General features: G+C 52.9%; 1 protein-coding gene across 2 annotated transcripts; it reads right to left on the reverse strand.

Annotated features, from left to right (window-relative positions):
* Positions 1-3,974: 3,974 nt before the first annotated feature.
* Positions 3,975-14,067, reverse strand: ARL5A (ADP ribosylation factor like GTPase 5A). Of its 2 annotated transcripts, XM_050339716.1 has the most exons (6): positions 13,609-13,773; positions 11,856-11,916; positions 9,763-9,910; positions 8,228-8,311; positions 6,463-6,614; positions 3,975-5,866 (listed from the first exon to the last, which is right to left on the reverse strand). In XM_050339716.1, the coding sequence occupies exons 1-6, from the start codon at positions 13,652-13,654 to the stop codon at positions 5,818-5,820; spliced, it is 540 nt and encodes a 179-aa protein (XP_050195673.1). In that variant the 5' UTR covers positions 13,655-13,773; the 3' UTR covers positions 3,975-5,817. The 2 variants fall into 2 exon arrangements, with proteins under 2 accessions (XP_050195673.1, XP_050195672.1); XM_050339715.1 differs by lacking the exons at positions 3,975-5,866; positions 6,463-6,614; positions 8,228-8,311 and adding an exon at positions 8,322-9,337 and having other exon boundaries at positions 9,713-9,910; positions 13,609-14,067.
* Positions 14,068-16,378: the final 2,311 nt, after the last annotated feature.

A 16,378-nucleotide genomic window follows, 5' to 3' on the forward strand; every position in this document is an offset into this window, starting at 1 on the left:
GGTTTCAGAGCCATAACCCGAGTAAATCACGCGGGGATTCAACAGGACAAGGCCCTCCCTCTTCACCATTTACACTGAATCTTTAAATCTTTAAAAAAAAAAAAAAAAGAGTTTAAATGTAGTTTAAAAAAAAGTTTAATTTTCATTGTTCCCAAAGAGATCTGCATCTCTTTGCATGACCCCCAAGAGTTGCCTACATGTATATATATATATGTATACACACACATCTGAAGGAGAAAAAGTCCTTCCAGTTCTGAAGAATGAAGGCAAAAAGCAAATCACGACTGAAAAATAATTTACAAGAATTAACTCTATTGACTGTCGCCAATACAGTCGACCATTCTGTAGTTTTGCATCTGATTCAACCTCCTATTAAAATAAAACCATATTCAGAGAGAATAAATCAACACAGAGCGTGCAACAAGAGAGTAACAACATCACCTGGCATTTAAAAAGTGGTAAATAGGACCAAGAAAGTGCTGTATTGATTAAAAAAACAACAACGAGGGGGAGCACAGCAGCCTGACCTACACAGTCAAAAAAAAAAAAGGAAGCCTTGGCTCCAGGTTTTGTGCTTGACAAGAAGTTCCTGTAACCCCCTGCCGTGATTCCCAAGTACCCTCCATGTTCCCAAATCACAGCCCTGGGATTCAGCATTTTCCACAGGAAAACTGCATTTCACACTCATTTTACTGCCCACCTGCACAGACCGAGCACCAACCCCGTCCCTGAGAACCCCCCCAAACAATCCCCCCTCCCAGGTTGGGCAGAGCAGCACATTTCACCCCACACAGCCCCAAAATCTGGGTCAGAAATCAGGGATTTGCTTGGGGAGCTGCACTGCAGCGACTGCACCTTAAAATCATAAATACTGGAAGGTTTTAAAGAACTGCCAGTTCTGACATCACCTATAAATGCATAGGTAGGATGGCACAGAGCTCCCCACCCCAAATCCAGCCCAAGTTTGTGTTTGTTCCGCTCCAACAAGAAGCAAAACAACGGGATGAGTTCCCTTCAGCTCCACGAAAAGCAGATTTTGAGAGACAGAAAGAGGCAAAGGGGCAGCAATTCAAGGAATGTCCTGATAAAATTACAGGGGGGGGGAAGTTGCTTAATAGAATCATGGTTTTAATTTATTCCAATAAATAGCCTTATAAAATGTTTTAGCTGAATTAGTTCAATATCCAAGCGTGAGTCCAGACTCTGGTGCTCCAGCTGGGAACTTCCAGCCCTCCCAAGTCTGGGGATTAATCCAAAGCCATCATTTTACACCTCCTGGAAGGAGATTTGATTGCAGTCTCCGCCTCGGCCACGTTTCCTTCAGAAAGGAGCCAGAGAGAAGCACAAAGTCCAGGCGATCCCAGGGCACCTGAGCCCGGTGATTCACACCGATGTGACTCGGCCTTTGTCAACAGCAGACAGGCCAGAGCAGGCAGGGACAGCCCTGGGAGGCTCAGCTGGGACGTTCCAGCTCCAGGAATTCCAGGTTCTGTGCTGCAGGGTGGGACGGGATCCAGTCCTTGGCTGGGAGCTGAGCCCTGGGGCTGCAGGATTCCAGGCTTTGGATGAGAACTGGGGAAGAAAGGTGTCAAAAACACTCGTGGGAACATGGACAGAGTTCAGCTGGATGCTCTGTCACACCCCAGCAGTTTGATTCAGTACCCACAGGCTCAACCTGAGCTGGTTTGTTCCATTATTTTGTAGCCTCTCCCCGACAATCCCTCTTTTCTTGGCCCCCTCTCCCACCCCCACCCCGTGTTTGAGGCAGGAGGGATTCACAGGAGCTGACACCGAGCTGCTGATGCACAAAGAACCACTCCCAGCCCCCAGGTAAAGCTTCATTCACCTCAGCCAAGGTTTCTACAGTTACCAAGAGGAAAAGCTTCAAACCCCTCCCAGCTCGGTCCCTCCTCACCCCAAATCCACCCTCAAGGGCTGAGGGTGGTGCAGGACTCGCTGCACTGTGGAAAGAGCTCCAATCCAAGACACAAATGAACCACCTGTGAGGCAAGAAGGGAATTTCTGCTCGAGATTCCAACACAGGCTGTAAAAAATCACAGTGGCAGCCCCCTGTAATTTGCCATTTTTGTCCATTTAATGCATTCACTGCAGCAACACCCCCAGTCACATCTGTGCCAACGTTTTCCTCCCTGAGCCCCAGGCTCCAGTCCCACTCATCCCGAGAGCTCCAAGTGCCTTTTCAGCCCTAATTCCTCTGCCAGGGCCAAAGTCAACGTTCCCCCAGCCAGGGAGGAAGGAGCCACTTCCACCAGGAGCTCACAAGGCCAAGGATTCCCAGGCTGGGTTATTTAAGCAGAGCTCCTGGACAGGAATCCCAGCCAAGCATCCTGGAACAAATCCCATCTTTCCTGTCCCAGAGCAGGTGGGGGATTCCTGACCAACGGAAAGCACTGGGGATGGAGGGGAGAACTGGGACAAAGTCACCACACATCACGTCAGAACTGGGGTGTGGGGAGGGAAAACACACCCTGAGATGCTTTTAGAGATGATAAATTTGTACTCTAAGGAAATGGGAATTGTAGCACAGGAAGAAAAGCGGGATTATGGAATTAGTTTTAGGCACTTGAGCTGCAGAGGCCGTGGAAGGTGCCTGTCAGGTCCATTTACTGCTCACACCTCCCCCTACACCCACAGGATGCACAGGGAGAGGCTCCTCAGCCCTCCTGGAAGGAAAAACATCGACAAGTGAGGCTTGGGAGATCCCTGCTCTCATTTTCCACCTTTATATTCCACCTCTCCTCACAGTGAAAGGCCTGGGTAACTTCCAGATTCCAGAGGCAGCACGTTCTAAAGATGACTGACCGAATTTATCACCTGCTAAACCAAAAGAAACATTTTAAGGATTATTGAAATAGGGCTTAACACCATTTTTTTTTTTGCTAACAAAATGCCCTTCTGCAGCCTAAACTTCAATAACCAGTTTTGAAGGCCTCTCCCTTCTCCATGGAACATCCCAAGGAAGAATTTCATAGCCTTAGAAGGAATTCCATGGAGAACAAAGGCAAAGGCTGGAAGCCAGGGCAGCACAACACCGAGGGTGGAAATACAACCAAGGTCACAGCTTGGGCTGAGACAATCCAACAATTCAACAATTCCAACAATCCAACAATAATTCCCAACAATCCCCACGTGGAGCTGGGAGCAGCACTGATGCCAACTTCCCTCGTTTTTCTATGGACAAAGCCAGGAGAAAAATGGGAATTGTCCTGCAGGGAAGGGAAAAAAAAAAAAGCAGCTGTAAACAAGAAGCACAACCACAAAGGGTCTGAGAGATCAAAAGCCTGGCTGTTCTTCTTGGGCACTGAAACACTTTCAACTTCCCACACGTGGAATTCAAAGCACCATCACAGCAACCATTCCAGGGGGGTCTGGAATCGCTGGCAGTGGGGTGACAAACCCCACCATCCCCCCCCCAGACTGAAAATCAGCATTTAAAGCCCCAGGTGTGCCCACCTGGGAGTGCCAAGCCCTGGAGGAGCTGCAGGCACAGGATGTGTCAGGGAACATCAGGCACTGCTGAATCCTGGCCACATCTGCCCCCAGAAACACAGAACAGGTACAGAACTCGTGGCTGCACGTGACATGGCACACCTGGCTTGTGGCTGGGTTGTTTTCACTGCCCCCCACACAGAAGACAGCTTAGATTTTGGGTTCTAAAGGAACCACGAAAGGGCCTCAGAGCCACAGAAAGTGGAAGTGGCCACGAGAGGGGAAGGGTAAACCCAAGGTAAGAGCTGTGTAAACACACAGTGTCTGGTCACACACAGCCCACACCTGGGGAAACCAGCACCCCTTCACTCCACGGGCACAGAAACCCTCCAAACAAGCAGCAAATCCCCCAGAACAGCTCCACCACCGCTCTGCCATTGACAACAGCTCCTTTCCTTAGAGCCCAGAGTTCTCAGCCTTTCACACCCTGGAGGGATCAAAGCAAAGACTCACAAACCAAACACTCGGGTTTAGAAGCAAAGTCTGCTCTTTTTTTTTTCTTCTTTTCCAGACTAGAAAATGTACAATTCCATTTCATGTGTGCACAGAGCTCTTGTAGATACTGTCAGAGAAAACGGAGAGAGCCTCTGCAGGAACTTGTTAATTCTTCAAACATTGATACATTTTGCAATACACCAGTTAAATACCGAGATCTATGTGCATGCACTATGGGTATATGCATGTACACCTTAATGTTTGACAGAGACAGCAGAGCCCCCCCGGCCAGGGAGCCTCAGAGATACCAAAAATAGATTAAAAAGGTCAATTCTTTCCCTGCCTTTTTGTTAAATACCGACTTTTGAGGCTGCCTCCCTTCCCTTTCCCCCAGGATCCACTGGGGAGGCAGGAACATCAGCCAGGTTATCCCAGAGAGAAGCACCTTGAAGAGTTCCAGCTGAGCTTTTCCTGTGAAATGCCTTTTCCAGCCCCTCAGGAAGGGAAGGACACCCTCAGCACGGGGTGGTTTCATTCTGCTGTCCTCCCCAGGCACCTCCCACAGAAGAGCCTGTGATTAAGGCCACGTGCACTCCCACAACACTGACAGGTCCAACCACCATCCCAGCTGCCTCCATCCTCTAAAATGGGAATTCTGGACACCTCCTGCACGGGACAGGCAGCCCATCAGGTGCTACAGCAAGGAAAGGCCATCCTAGTGTTCCAAAAGTGCTCTGGGGACCATGCAGGGAGTTCTGTTTTCACCTGGAACTCGTGTGGCTCACTTAGAGCTTTCCAAGTAGTGTCATGTGTTGTCCCCATGCAGTTCCCTCCACTGCATATTGATAAATCTGCACATTTATGTAGCAAAGAGAGCTTTTCCTCTGCAAAACACTTCATTAGAGTGTGACTTACACGACTCCAATGGGCCTGTCCAGCGTACTTTTGTGCCTCCTCTTTGGTTTATAAAAAAAAAAAGAAGATGTTTTTCCCTTTTTGAGAGCTAAAGGTGCTCTTAGACCTGAATCAAGCAGACTGCAAAGGAGAGCAGTGGGCAGGACGTGCCCCTGCAGCACCACCCCAAAACACCGGGAAAGGAACACCCACCTGGTTTGAAACAAACCTGTCCTGTTGGCCAACACCTCCATTCAGAGCTCAACCCACGTGTGCCCCAGCCCAGCCCAGCCCAGCCCTCCCCCAAAAATCCTGTGGAAAAGCAGCCCTGGGCCGAAGGGAGGGTGGGTCTGTCCAGCTGTGGGAGCCAAGGAGTGGTGGGCACAGAGGGAGGGACCTGGGACACGGGACCAGGGCCATGTCACACGTCAGAACTGCTGCCAGCACACTGAGCCAGCTGCACACACTGCTCTGAACGGACTGCAATGAACTCGAGATGAGGTATAAATATACACAAATATGTACAGTTCACAGACAGGAAAACAGGGTTGCGTTTGTAACATCGGTAACCTTCAAAATACTGGAGGAGCTGATACCTAAGCCAGTGATTTGTTGCTGATTTACTGGAATAATGAAGCCAACATCTTCCACTAGAGAGGGCTACAACAGGATAATAAAACTCTAAATTAAAAGCTCCTTTCCTCTTGCTTCATCTTCCCCACGCCCGAGGCTGGGCTGTCCCGAGGGGCTGCAGCTTCTCAAGGTTGGGCACAGCTCTGAAAAGGGATCCTCCCAGCAAACCAAACCCCACTGGAGCCAGGGCTGCAGTTCCCTCTGGGGATGGTCCTTCCTGTCCACTGGGAGGGGCAGCTTTGTAGAAAATACAGTTGCAGTCAGTTCAGGGTAAATCCATCCACCCCACCGCCTCTGCCGGGAACCGCTCCCTGGAGCAATGTCTGTGCAAGGGGGCACCAAAAATCATCTGATCTTAAGCCTTGACATCATCCATTCCAGTCCTTGGCACAGTCTGTGAACAGAAGGGACAATGGTTAAGGAACTTCTGAGGAGGACTCCAAAGGTAATTCCATGGCAGCAGCTGAAATGCTTCCCGTGACTCATTTCCAGGAACCATCCACCCGAGTGTGGCGTCTCCCAGAGCCTGTTCCGCAGTCCAGGAGTGAGACACTTCACATCTGACTGGGATTACTCTGGATAAACCAGGACAGATTTCAGGCCATTCCCCCTGGGCTCTCACTAAGCCCAGTTCATATAAAGTTTTCTCTCTGTGAGGGGAGGCCGTGGATTTGATGGAAAAGTTGGGTTTCAGTGTGTTCTGGGCCCAAAGGAAGTGTCAGGATTATTAAGTGGGGAGGCCCTGGAATGGAATTCCCAGAGAAGCTGTGGCTGCCCCTGCATCCCTGGGAGTGTCCAAGGCCAGGCTGGAGCAACCTGGGATAAGGGGAGGTGTCCCTGCCCAGGGCAGGGGGTGGGATTGGATGATCTTTAAGATCCCTTCCATCCCAAACCCCTCTGGGATTATTGCTGAGAGGGGAGGAATGTGTGTTAAAAGCAAACACTGGAATAACCCCCCCAGATAACTCCAGCTTACAGAATCCCTCTTACCCCTCTCCAGTGAGAGCACAGCAGGCCTGAATGTGCCACTGGTGATCCTTGATGGACGTGAGCTTCAGGAACTGGGAGATTTCAGCCACTGTCATGCACTCCTTCACATCCTGCTTGTTTGCAAAGATCAGCAGACCTGCTTTTTTCAAGTCCTGGGCAGAGAGGAGAGAAGAGAAAATGATGACAAAGCAGCCCTCGGAGGCAAATGATGTGATAGCAAAGAGAACCCTGAGCCCCAGCCAAAAATCCTGCAGGAAAACTGCTGCAGGGTGACATGGAAGGGCAGGAAAGCCTTTGATCCAGCAGCCCAAACAGCCAGGTTTGGCCGTGGATGACGTGGAAAACTCAGCACAAGGCTCTGCTCCAGGAGGATCAGTGCACCTGATTACCTGGGCAGCAAGAAATCTGGGAAGAGGGACTCCTGGACAAGCCTCCAACTGCCTGGAATTACACCAGTGCAGGGGTTATTATGGAAAATGTCTCCCCTGGAAAGCAGAAAGGTGTTCCCAGGAAGCCAAGCCAGCTCAGGCATTAACTGCCTGTCGGGCACACTGATGTTTACAGGCAAAAAATTAATTCCCAAACTGCCAACTGGTCCAGAAAAATACTTGGAACAGACCTGGGAAACTCAATTTTGCCTTAACAGGAGCTCAATGGAACCGCTGGGCAGAGAGGAAAGGCTTCAAGGAGCAAAGAAAAGCCATTTTAAACAAATATTTGAGTTTCCTTTGGGCCTGTAGCTATTGCTGTTCTCTCCAAACAGCGTCTGGAGAGGGAAGGGGAACAGCCTGGAAACATCCTGCTGGACAACAATGGCCACATTCACCGGGGGTGGCTCGGGAATCATCTCCCAGCACGGAGCAAGGGCTCCTGCAGCCTGGAATTCTGCACCTTCCTCACGGCAAATCTCAATTAACGACTTCTGCACCTTCCCTTTATTGGGAAACAGAAGATGCAGATTGGAATTTACTTTATTAACCACAAACGTTAAACAGCAAAAAAGTTAAATACCAAAAAATGAGACATTCAAGGCACTGGGTTTTTTTCTCCAAGGAAATCCATAGGCAGGCTCTGCCCTTCCTGCAGTGCATGGACCGTGGCTGTAGGTTAACTATGGGTGCCACATTTTGGGATGCAATGCCATCACGTTTATGCAGACTTTTTTTACTCTGACACTTGAATTTGGAAGCTCAGCACCATTTCACACCCACTGATCCAGCCTGGATTCAGGTCCTGCCACAGGTACTGCCTGGCTGAGACATCAGCTCAGGATTTACAGCTCAGAGCCAGAGGGCTCAGCTTTAGACCTGACCCAGAGCTCAGGTTTAAAGAGGGACTTTGCAATTTAGCAATTTACATTCTCCCTTATAATTCCAAACACAGCCCAATGCATGGCCAGGGGCTGCCTGTTCCTCCAGCTTTACACCTGGTTGCCACAAAACACATTATTTCACTGCAAACAGCACATCAGGCAACCCTGAAGGTATCAAATAGTGACTGATTTACTGCAGGAAACAAGGGGGTTTTAAAGGATCTAATTCAGGGGTTAACATGGACTGAGGTATAAACACCACAGAACCACTGACAGGTCCCAAGTGCTGTTTCCCTGAGTCTGACAAATTTAGGATCAACTTACAGTTTACTGGGAATTTCACAAAAGACAGTTCAGGGTGGAAATCTGCTTCCCTTAACACTTATCACACAGATAAATATCCAAATAAATATTAAAATAAATATATTAAATAAAGGCCCTGGGTTTACTCACCTCGTGTGCCAACATTTTATACAGCTCTTCCTTAGTCACAGAGATCCTCTCTCTGTCTGTGCTGTCCACCACAACGATCACAAACTGCAAAGAGTGAAATTATTAGAGAACAAACCCTGTCTGTGTGGCCAAACCTTCCTGGTTCCTGAGCAGGTCCCTGCTCCCATCCCATTACCCAGCTGCTTTCTCACCCCTATCCCACTCTCTGCCCCAGCCCCCTGGGTGGTTCCCAGCCTGGGCTGTGGTTTGGGGACAAAGGCAGCTCTGACACAACTTGGGACTTTCTGTTCTCCATTTTTCAGGGGGAAAATTCATATTGAAAGTGAGTAAATTCCCTGCAATCCCAGGGCTGGGGTTGTTCCTTGCTTGGCACAACTGAGGCCCCGCAGAGACCCCTCAGATCACCTGCTGCAGCCTTAAAAACATCAACTGCACCAGCTTCCTTCCTCTAGTTCTAACACCAGCAGGCAAACAGGGATTTAAAAAGCCCTTTGGCTCCAAACTCCAAGAGCCTACACGCAGATAAAATGTCACAGAACCCTTCAGGCTGCAAAGGACCTCTGAGAGGTCACAGCATCTCTCAGGGAAGCACAGCAGAACAAAGCCAATTATTGTAAGAACTGTATTGAACCACATATAAATATAATTTATAGAACATAACTGTATTGGAACCGTATTTGAGAGCACACAGGAAACCTTGACTTCAAGCAGCATTTTTATCGAGTTATGTGCTTGATAAAATTTATATATATGTATTTATGTGTGGTGCAGCTTCACAGCTGTAGAGTTCTGAAAACTCTTTGCTGGCAGGGGGGGATGAACTAAATCGATGCTGGGATCCCAAAGCCTCAGGGGAAAACTTTTGGAGTCTCCTCCTTATTTTCCTGAGGGGTGCTGAGGTTTTGGAGGAAGCGGTGATGGACAATGAGGGGCTGTGGCACCCCCAGCCCAGCTGAGCTGCAGAGCCCAGCCCCAGATGCCCCAGGCAGGGTTTTCCCGGGGCAGATCCCAATCCCAGACACCCCAGGCAGGGTTTTCCCGGTGCAGATCCCCATCCCATACACCCCAGGCAGGGTTTTCCCGGGGCAGATCCCAGCCCCAGAGCCCCAGGCAGGGTTTTCCCGGGGCAGATCCCAATCCCAGAGCCCCAGGCAGGGTTTTCCTGGTGCAGATCCCAATCCCAGACACCCCAGGCAGGGTTTTCCCGGTTCAGATCCCAATCCCAGACGCCCCAGGCAGGGTTTTCCCAGTGCAGATCCCAATCCCAGAGCCCCAGGCAGGGTTTTCCCGGTGCAGATCCCAATCCCAGACGCCCCAGGCAGGGTTTTCCCGGTGCAGATCCCAATCCCAGACACCCCAGGCAGGGTTTTCCCGGGGCAGATCCCAATCCCATACACCCCAGGCAGGGTTTTCCCGGTTCAGATCCCAGCCCCAGAGCCCCAGGCAGGGTTTTCCCGGTGCAGATCCCCAGTCCCAGAGCCCCAGGCAGGGTTTTCCCGGGGCAGCTGCAGCAGAGCCTGCCCCGGAGGCCCCACCTCGGTGTTGGTGTAGTAGGTGTTCCAGGAGGAGCGCAGGGACTCCTGCCCCCCGATGTCCCACATGAGGAAGCGCGTGTTGTTCACCACGATCTCCTCCACGTTGCTGCCGATGGTGGGGGACGTGTGGACCACCTCGTTCATGGAGCTGCAGGGGCACAGGGACACTGCCAGTCACCACCAGCACAAAACCCACCCTGGCTGGGGTTCCCAGCCCAGAGGGGAGTTACAGCAAACCTCCCAGACCAGGGGTGACGGGGGAGGTGCATAAAGATAAACAAACCCAGCAATAAAACAACTCCCTGAGCCGTGGAATAATCCCATCACAGAGCTGGGAGCACACTCCTGCACAGGACTGTGCTGTAATTCATCACAGCTCACCACAGGGCTGGGGGAATTCCCCCTCCGAAGCCGTTTGGAGCTCGCAGCGTTTCCTCCTCCAGGCCCATCTTGGCACTTGTGGGGCAGAGCAGTTGTTTTGCTCCAACAATGTGGTTAAGCCACGAGATTCCCAAGGTTTCAGGAGAACAAGAGCTCCTCATCCAGCCCCACAGACACACCACATCCGCTGCCTCCCGCTCCCCTGCCAGGGCAGGCCACTGCAAACAGGTTTTATCCACAACTCAGCTGCTTTATGTCCAAACTCCCCCCTCCAGCACAGTCCAGCACAGTCCAGCACACAACTTTTGGGAGACACCCAATCATTAAATATTCCAAAGATATTGTTTGGAGATTCTGAGTGTAACTTTGTCACTGAGACCACCAGTGTCACACCAAATAACCAAAACTGTGCTCTGGATACTCCTGAGCTTTAAACTATTTAAACTCCACCTTAACAGGCAAAAAAAATTAACAGCAGTTTCAAAGCAAACCAATCTTCAGGGAATTTAATTATTTGTTTCCTCTGATACTCTTGATGTATTTTTTCATTATATATGAAGTTTTTAAAGTTTCATCAGAGGTTTTGGTTACACTGACAGCAATCTGAGACTTGCAAGGTGCTGGAATAGACAGGAGGAACAGAGCAAACAGGGAAGGGGGACACCAGAAGAGAGCTGGGAAAGTCCTGTGGAGCTAAACTGGGTACAAAGGAACAGTTCACACAGATCCACTGTCTGAAAGGGAAAATAAAACACTGAAACTGCAGAAATAAGGGGAAGAACTGAGAGACATCTGTGAGGAAGTGGAAAGTCACAGCAGTAAATGCACCAGGACAGCCCTGAGCTGCATTAAAAAATACCCTTCACTCTATTTGCGGGTTTTAAACCATCTCCCCCACTGGATGAATCCCAGCCCCATCCTCTCCCTCTGCCTGCAGTGGGAGGGCAGGAGCAGCTGGAGATGCTGCACCAGTGCCACGTTTTGGAAAGGCAGAAGCAGGGCAGAATGTGACAAACCCCAAACGTTCCCAGAAAGCACATTTTCAGCGCAGGATCGGAGCAGCAGGGCCACAGCTCCCACCAGGAATTATTCCTGGTGCTGCCTCGGGAACACTTCACGTGGGAAAGGGCCAATCTGTTCCCAACACAGACCTTGAGCTGCCTGTGCCACCCAGGAGCTTCTGTGCACAAATGTGCACCCTCTTATCAGCCTGCAGCTCAGGGCCCGAGATAGGGAGCTCAAAGGAGCCTCACGAACAGCAGGGGCAGGGCAAGCACAGCCAAAGCCACTGCTGAAGGCAGAAGGGGCAGGACAGCAGGAGATGCTGTCCTGGCTCCATCCTGGGATCAGCCCTCCCACTTCTTCCAGAGCCATGGAGGGCACCAAGGCCATCCCAGCACAGGAGTCACGGCAGGGAGAGGCGCTCAGAGCAATTTGTCTGGGATTTAAATCAGTGCCATGGATCGGTTTTGCAACACTGTCCCGTGGCCAACACTCACCCCAATCCTATTTTACGGAGCTGGCAAAGAGCCAGCGGCGTGTGTGGTGACACTGCAGGGGAGTGTGTGGTGACACACCTGAACAGAACCTCACTCACACCCCGGGCACAGCAGAGCCCCTTCCAGCCTCAAAAACCACCCAGGAGAGCAGCAACGTGCACAGCACACACCTCCAACACCCCAAAATCCCCCCACACACAGGGTCATACTCACAATTGGTACAGAATGGTGGTTTTCCCTGCATTGTCCAGGCCCACAATGATCACCTTGTGCTCTGAAACGACAACAGCACGAGTAAGTCGCTGTGTTCATTACCGTGACATCAGCTGTGCCTGAAACGCTGGTGCCACGTTTTCCACCGGCTTCCCGAGCAAACACTGCCCGGCTCCAGCTGCTCAGGCTGGGTGGGGAGTGCTGCTCTGAGCAGGGAAGGGGCTGGCAACAACCCCACCTCTGCAGGAACAACTTCTGAGATTGCACGTGGATGTTCCCTTCTCTAAACTGCCAAAGCAACTGGAATTCCCACTGGAATCCTCCCCCAAGCTCCCACAGCAACTCCTCGTGGTCAACCTTCACTTTCCCTTCTCTTTGCAAGTTCAAAGAGCAGTTTTTGCAAGTAAAACCCACAACCAGGCTGAGCTGCACCTGTGAGTGGGGAGGGGGATCCCCCCGTGCCCCCCTTCCCTTTCAGCAGCTCTGGAACCCGGGGGGACAGATCTGCCCACGGGCATTTGACAGGGCACACTCACCCAGCTGAGTTTTGGGTGAGCCAAGGGGCGCTCAGCAAACCTCCCCCGACACTGTGGAGCGCCGTGCCCAGATCAGTTATTGTTTCTCATCACCCAACCGCCTGGGAACTCCACAGCTGGGGTTGAGCACGTCCAGATTGAGGATTTCCAGGACGGGTGAGCACAGCCAGCTCCGAGCCCTGTTACACAACTTTTACTGCACAAACAGCCAGGACTAGGCAAGTAAAAGCCCCGTGAGAAGGGGCTGTGTTCCCCCACACCCACTGGCCCTCCAGGGCAACCAAAAGCCATTAAAAACACTGAGATCAATGTACACTCACACCGATTTGTCCCAGAGGAGAGGGAGGGGACAGGGCTCAGGTAAGTGGGGTTTTCTTGAGTTTGATTTTCCCAATATTGAGTGGTTTTGCAGAGCTGTCTCGTGTGCCATCCGATGCAAACTCCACTTTTAGTAACTCTGCATAACTGTACAATACTGTAAAAGCCTCTGCTTACCTGACCCCATGTAACTCTTAGGAACTTTTGTTTGGGGTGTGATGCTGCCAGCACAGGAAACCTTTGGGAATCAGCTGGATGAGAAGGTCTGGGTGCTACGAAAACATCTTGTTGCGTTCGCACTAAGTGTTAGCGGGGACGCAATGGGACACTGAACCCGCAGGTGCGAGCGCACCGAAACTCCCCAAAATTCGAATTTCGAGGACTTCATAAAGGTGGAAAGAAGTGTTTTGTAGTTAAAGTGACAACTCTGGTGAGCACCTTACTCCAAGGACACAGGTGTTACAAAGCACCGACTCACGGGATGGTTTGGGAAGTTATGGATCATCCCTGCCCTGGGCAGGGACACCTTCCACTGTCCCAGGCTGCTCCCAGCCCCGTCCAGCCTGGCCTGGGACACTTCCAGGGATCCAGGGGCAGCCACAGCTAAAGCTATAAATAGCATTTACTCCACAAACGAGCCAGATATCGAGGTTTACCACTTAAACCCTCACTCTGCCTATAAACCGAAACTACTCGCCACGACGCAAGCCGGCCGCGTTCCTTCGGCACACATTAATAATGTAACAGCGGCTGTCAGGAAGGAGCACTGCGGGGACGGAGAGCAGGGCAAAAAAAAAAAAAAAAGAGTTAAACCCGCATTTCCCGGAACCCGCAGCGGGTCCGGCTCCGCCGGGACCTCCCCGGCCACCCTCAGCCACCCCCCGGCACGCCGTGCTCACCCTGGTGGTTGAAGAGCCTCCATATCCTGGTGAAGAGGATCCCCATGGTCGGCCGGGGCGCTCCGGCCTCTCCGGCCGCGGCAGTGCGGGGCGGCGGGCGCTCAGGGCCCGGCGCGGCGCCCCCACAGCCGGCTGGGGCCGCGCCGGGGCCGCTGCCGCGGGGACATCGCCGGGGCCGCGCCGGGGGCCGGGCTGCGGGCGGGGAGGGCGGCGGGCCGGGTGCGCTCCGGGAGCGGGGGTGCGGGCCGGCTGTGCAGTGTGGAGCGGGCGGGCAGTGCAGGGCAGGGCAGCGGGCCGGGCTGGCGGGCCGGGTGCGCTCCGGGAGCGGGCGGGTAGTCGGGCGGGCCGGGCTGGCGGGCCGGGTGTGCAGTGTGGAGCGGGCGGGCCGGGCTGTGGGGCCGGGCTGTGGGGCCGGGCTGTCGCGGCCCCTCACGGCTCGGCCGGGCCGGGCTGGGCGGTCGGGCTGTCTCGGCCCCTCACGGCTCGGCCGGGCTGGGCCGGGCTGGGCTGTCTCGGCCCCTCACGGCCGGGCCGGGCCGGGCGGGCGCGTCGCGCTGACGCGCGGGGGCGGCACCGCGGCCGCCATTACACGGCACCGCCTCGGGCGCCCCCGCGCCGCCGGGGCCGGCCCCGCTCCCCTCACACGCGAAATCGGGGGTGTGTTTGTGGCCAGGGACGGTGCGGGTCATCCCGGCCACCCCCGTGCCGCGGGCACCTTCACAAAGCCTCCCTGGGCAGCCTGTGCCAGGGCCTGGCCGCCCGCACAGCCACGGATCTCTCCTCAGTATTCCACGAAATCAGCCCTCCTTCAAGCCTTCCTCCTCCTTAAGCCCTCTTGATGGGCTTAAACCCATTCTCTGTGTCCCGTCCCTCCATCCCCAGTCCCTCTCCAGCTCTCCTGGAGCCCCTTTAGGGCCCTGCAAGGGGCTCTCAGGTCTCCCTGGATCCTTCTCTTCTCCAGGTGACCCCCCCAGCTCTCCCAGCCTGGCTCCAGTTTATGGAGAAAATGCGTGCACTTTGCCTGCATAATCCCTACTGGAACACGGTGCTCTGAGGAGAACTTGGGGATAACATGGTGGAAGCTGCTCACCAGTAGCCGAGTGAGTTTGCAGAAAGGCACTTTATGTACTGGAAGGGGCTCCGAGGTCCCCCTGTAGCCTTCTCACCTCCAAGATAAATTTCTCTGTCCCAACCCACCACCGAGTTGAATTCCTCAGGGTTTGGAAAAACCCTGGTAATACATAGGTTGTGCAGGGCTCTCTGTAGCAGCCTAGAGATGAGACATAAGATCTTTGCCCTCATTTGTCCTTTCCCTGAGCAAAACACGGCTTTATTTTACAGGAAAACACTGCTGTGTTCCCCTTTCCTCACCTGCAAAGCTCCCAGTGTGGCCAGCGCCCAGCGCCACCTGAATGGGGCAAATCCTTTATTTTACATGGCTCAATCAGGCTTAGTCTTTCCAAGACACTGGGAGTGGATGGGAATCTCAGCACTGGGATTTGTTCCACCCCCTGTCCCCCCACAGGCAGGGACACCTTCCACTAGCCCAGGTTGCTCCAAGCCCTGTCCAGCCTGGCCTTGGACATTCCAGGGATGGGGCACGATACTTTCCTTTGCTATTCCAGAGGTTTTTCCCTATTCCCTTCTAGCAGCTTTTATTCCCACAGCAGCTCCCTGCTGTTATTTCCCTGCTGCAATATTGGCCCATAACCAAAGCAGCAAGGGCAGAGTCATCGAGTTTCTGCCCGTGCCCACAGGGATTTGTGTTTCCTGCTGCTCTGGAGGGGAATTTTCAGCCCTAAACAGTTGAAGGAAATAAATATCCCGATAATAAACTGTCCCAACCCATCCCCATCTCAGAGCTGGGACCGTGTGTGACCCGCAGGGAAGCGGAGCAGCTCCTCCAGTGTGATGATACCCGTTCCACAAGTTCAGCATCCAGCCTGCAATGGAATTAATTATTCATTAGGCTGCAATTATCCCCCTTGCTGCCGTTCCTCAGCTTGGAATTTCAGATGCTCGAGGTTCCCTTCTGTTCTCAGCACTCCTGGAAGCCTTGGGCTTGTGGCAGGGTTGGGTGGCTGTGCAGTGTGAGAGGCACCAAAACTCAATTAAAGCAATTACTCTGATTATTTAAATAGCAAATGGCTGAGACTTCCCCCCCTGGAGTTTGTGTTGGGTTTTTTTGTGTGGCAGCCTGGTTTGACCTGCACCACACTGCTGCTGGAAGCTTTCTAGGAAGGCACTCCAAGACAGCCTCAGAATTCCCTCCTGGAAATCTGGAAGGCTTTTCCAGGTCATGTCTGTTTTGTTTCCAGCATCTCTAACACCAACAGTGGGTCAGGGAGCCTTTCTGTGCTGGGGAAGAGCTTTGTGTGCCCACCGAAGGGGAAACACTTCTGTCCAGGGGAAAAAACCAAATCATGGAATGTTTTGGGTTTGGAAAAGCCCTCCAAGATCGAGTCCAACCATGCCCTAGCACTGTCCAGGCCACCACTGACCATGTCCCCAAGTGCCACATCCACAGGCCTTGGAAATCCCTCCAGGGCTGGGCACTCCAAACCTCCCTGGGCAGCCCCTGCCAGTGCCTGACCACCCTTTCCAGGAGAAATTCCTGCTGATGTCCCACCTGCCCCTCCCCTGGCACAGCTGGAGGCCGTTCCCTCTCCTCCTGTCCCTGTTCCCTGGGAGCAGAGCCCGACCCCCCCCGGCTCCCCCCTCCTGTCAGGGATTGCAGAGCCAGAAGGTCCCCCCTGAGCCTCCTTTTCTC

This window comes from Myiozetetes cayanensis, unplaced genomic scaffold (genome assembly GCF_022539395.1).
Source record: "Myiozetetes cayanensis isolate MyiCay16 unplaced genomic scaffold, myiCay2020 scf9, whole genome shotgun sequence".
Taxonomy (NCBI): domain Eukaryota; kingdom Metazoa; phylum Chordata; class Aves; order Passeriformes; family Tyrannidae; genus Myiozetetes; species Myiozetetes cayanensis.

Bases quoted from the DNA above. Each gene is read 5' to 3' on its own strand.
- ARL5A (XM_050339715.1), bottom strand. From the start codon at position 13,654: ATGGGGATCCTCTTCACCAGGATATGGAGGCTCTTCAACCACCAGG. The intron at 11,917-13,608 runs GTGAGCACGGCG...TTGTCGTTTCAG, and splicing joins GAGGCTCTTCAACCACCAGG to AGCACAAGGTGATCATTGTG. The intron at 9,911-11,855 runs GTGAGTATGACC...GTGCCCCTGCAG, and splicing joins ACCACCATTCTGTACCAATT to CTCCATGAACGAGGTGGTCC.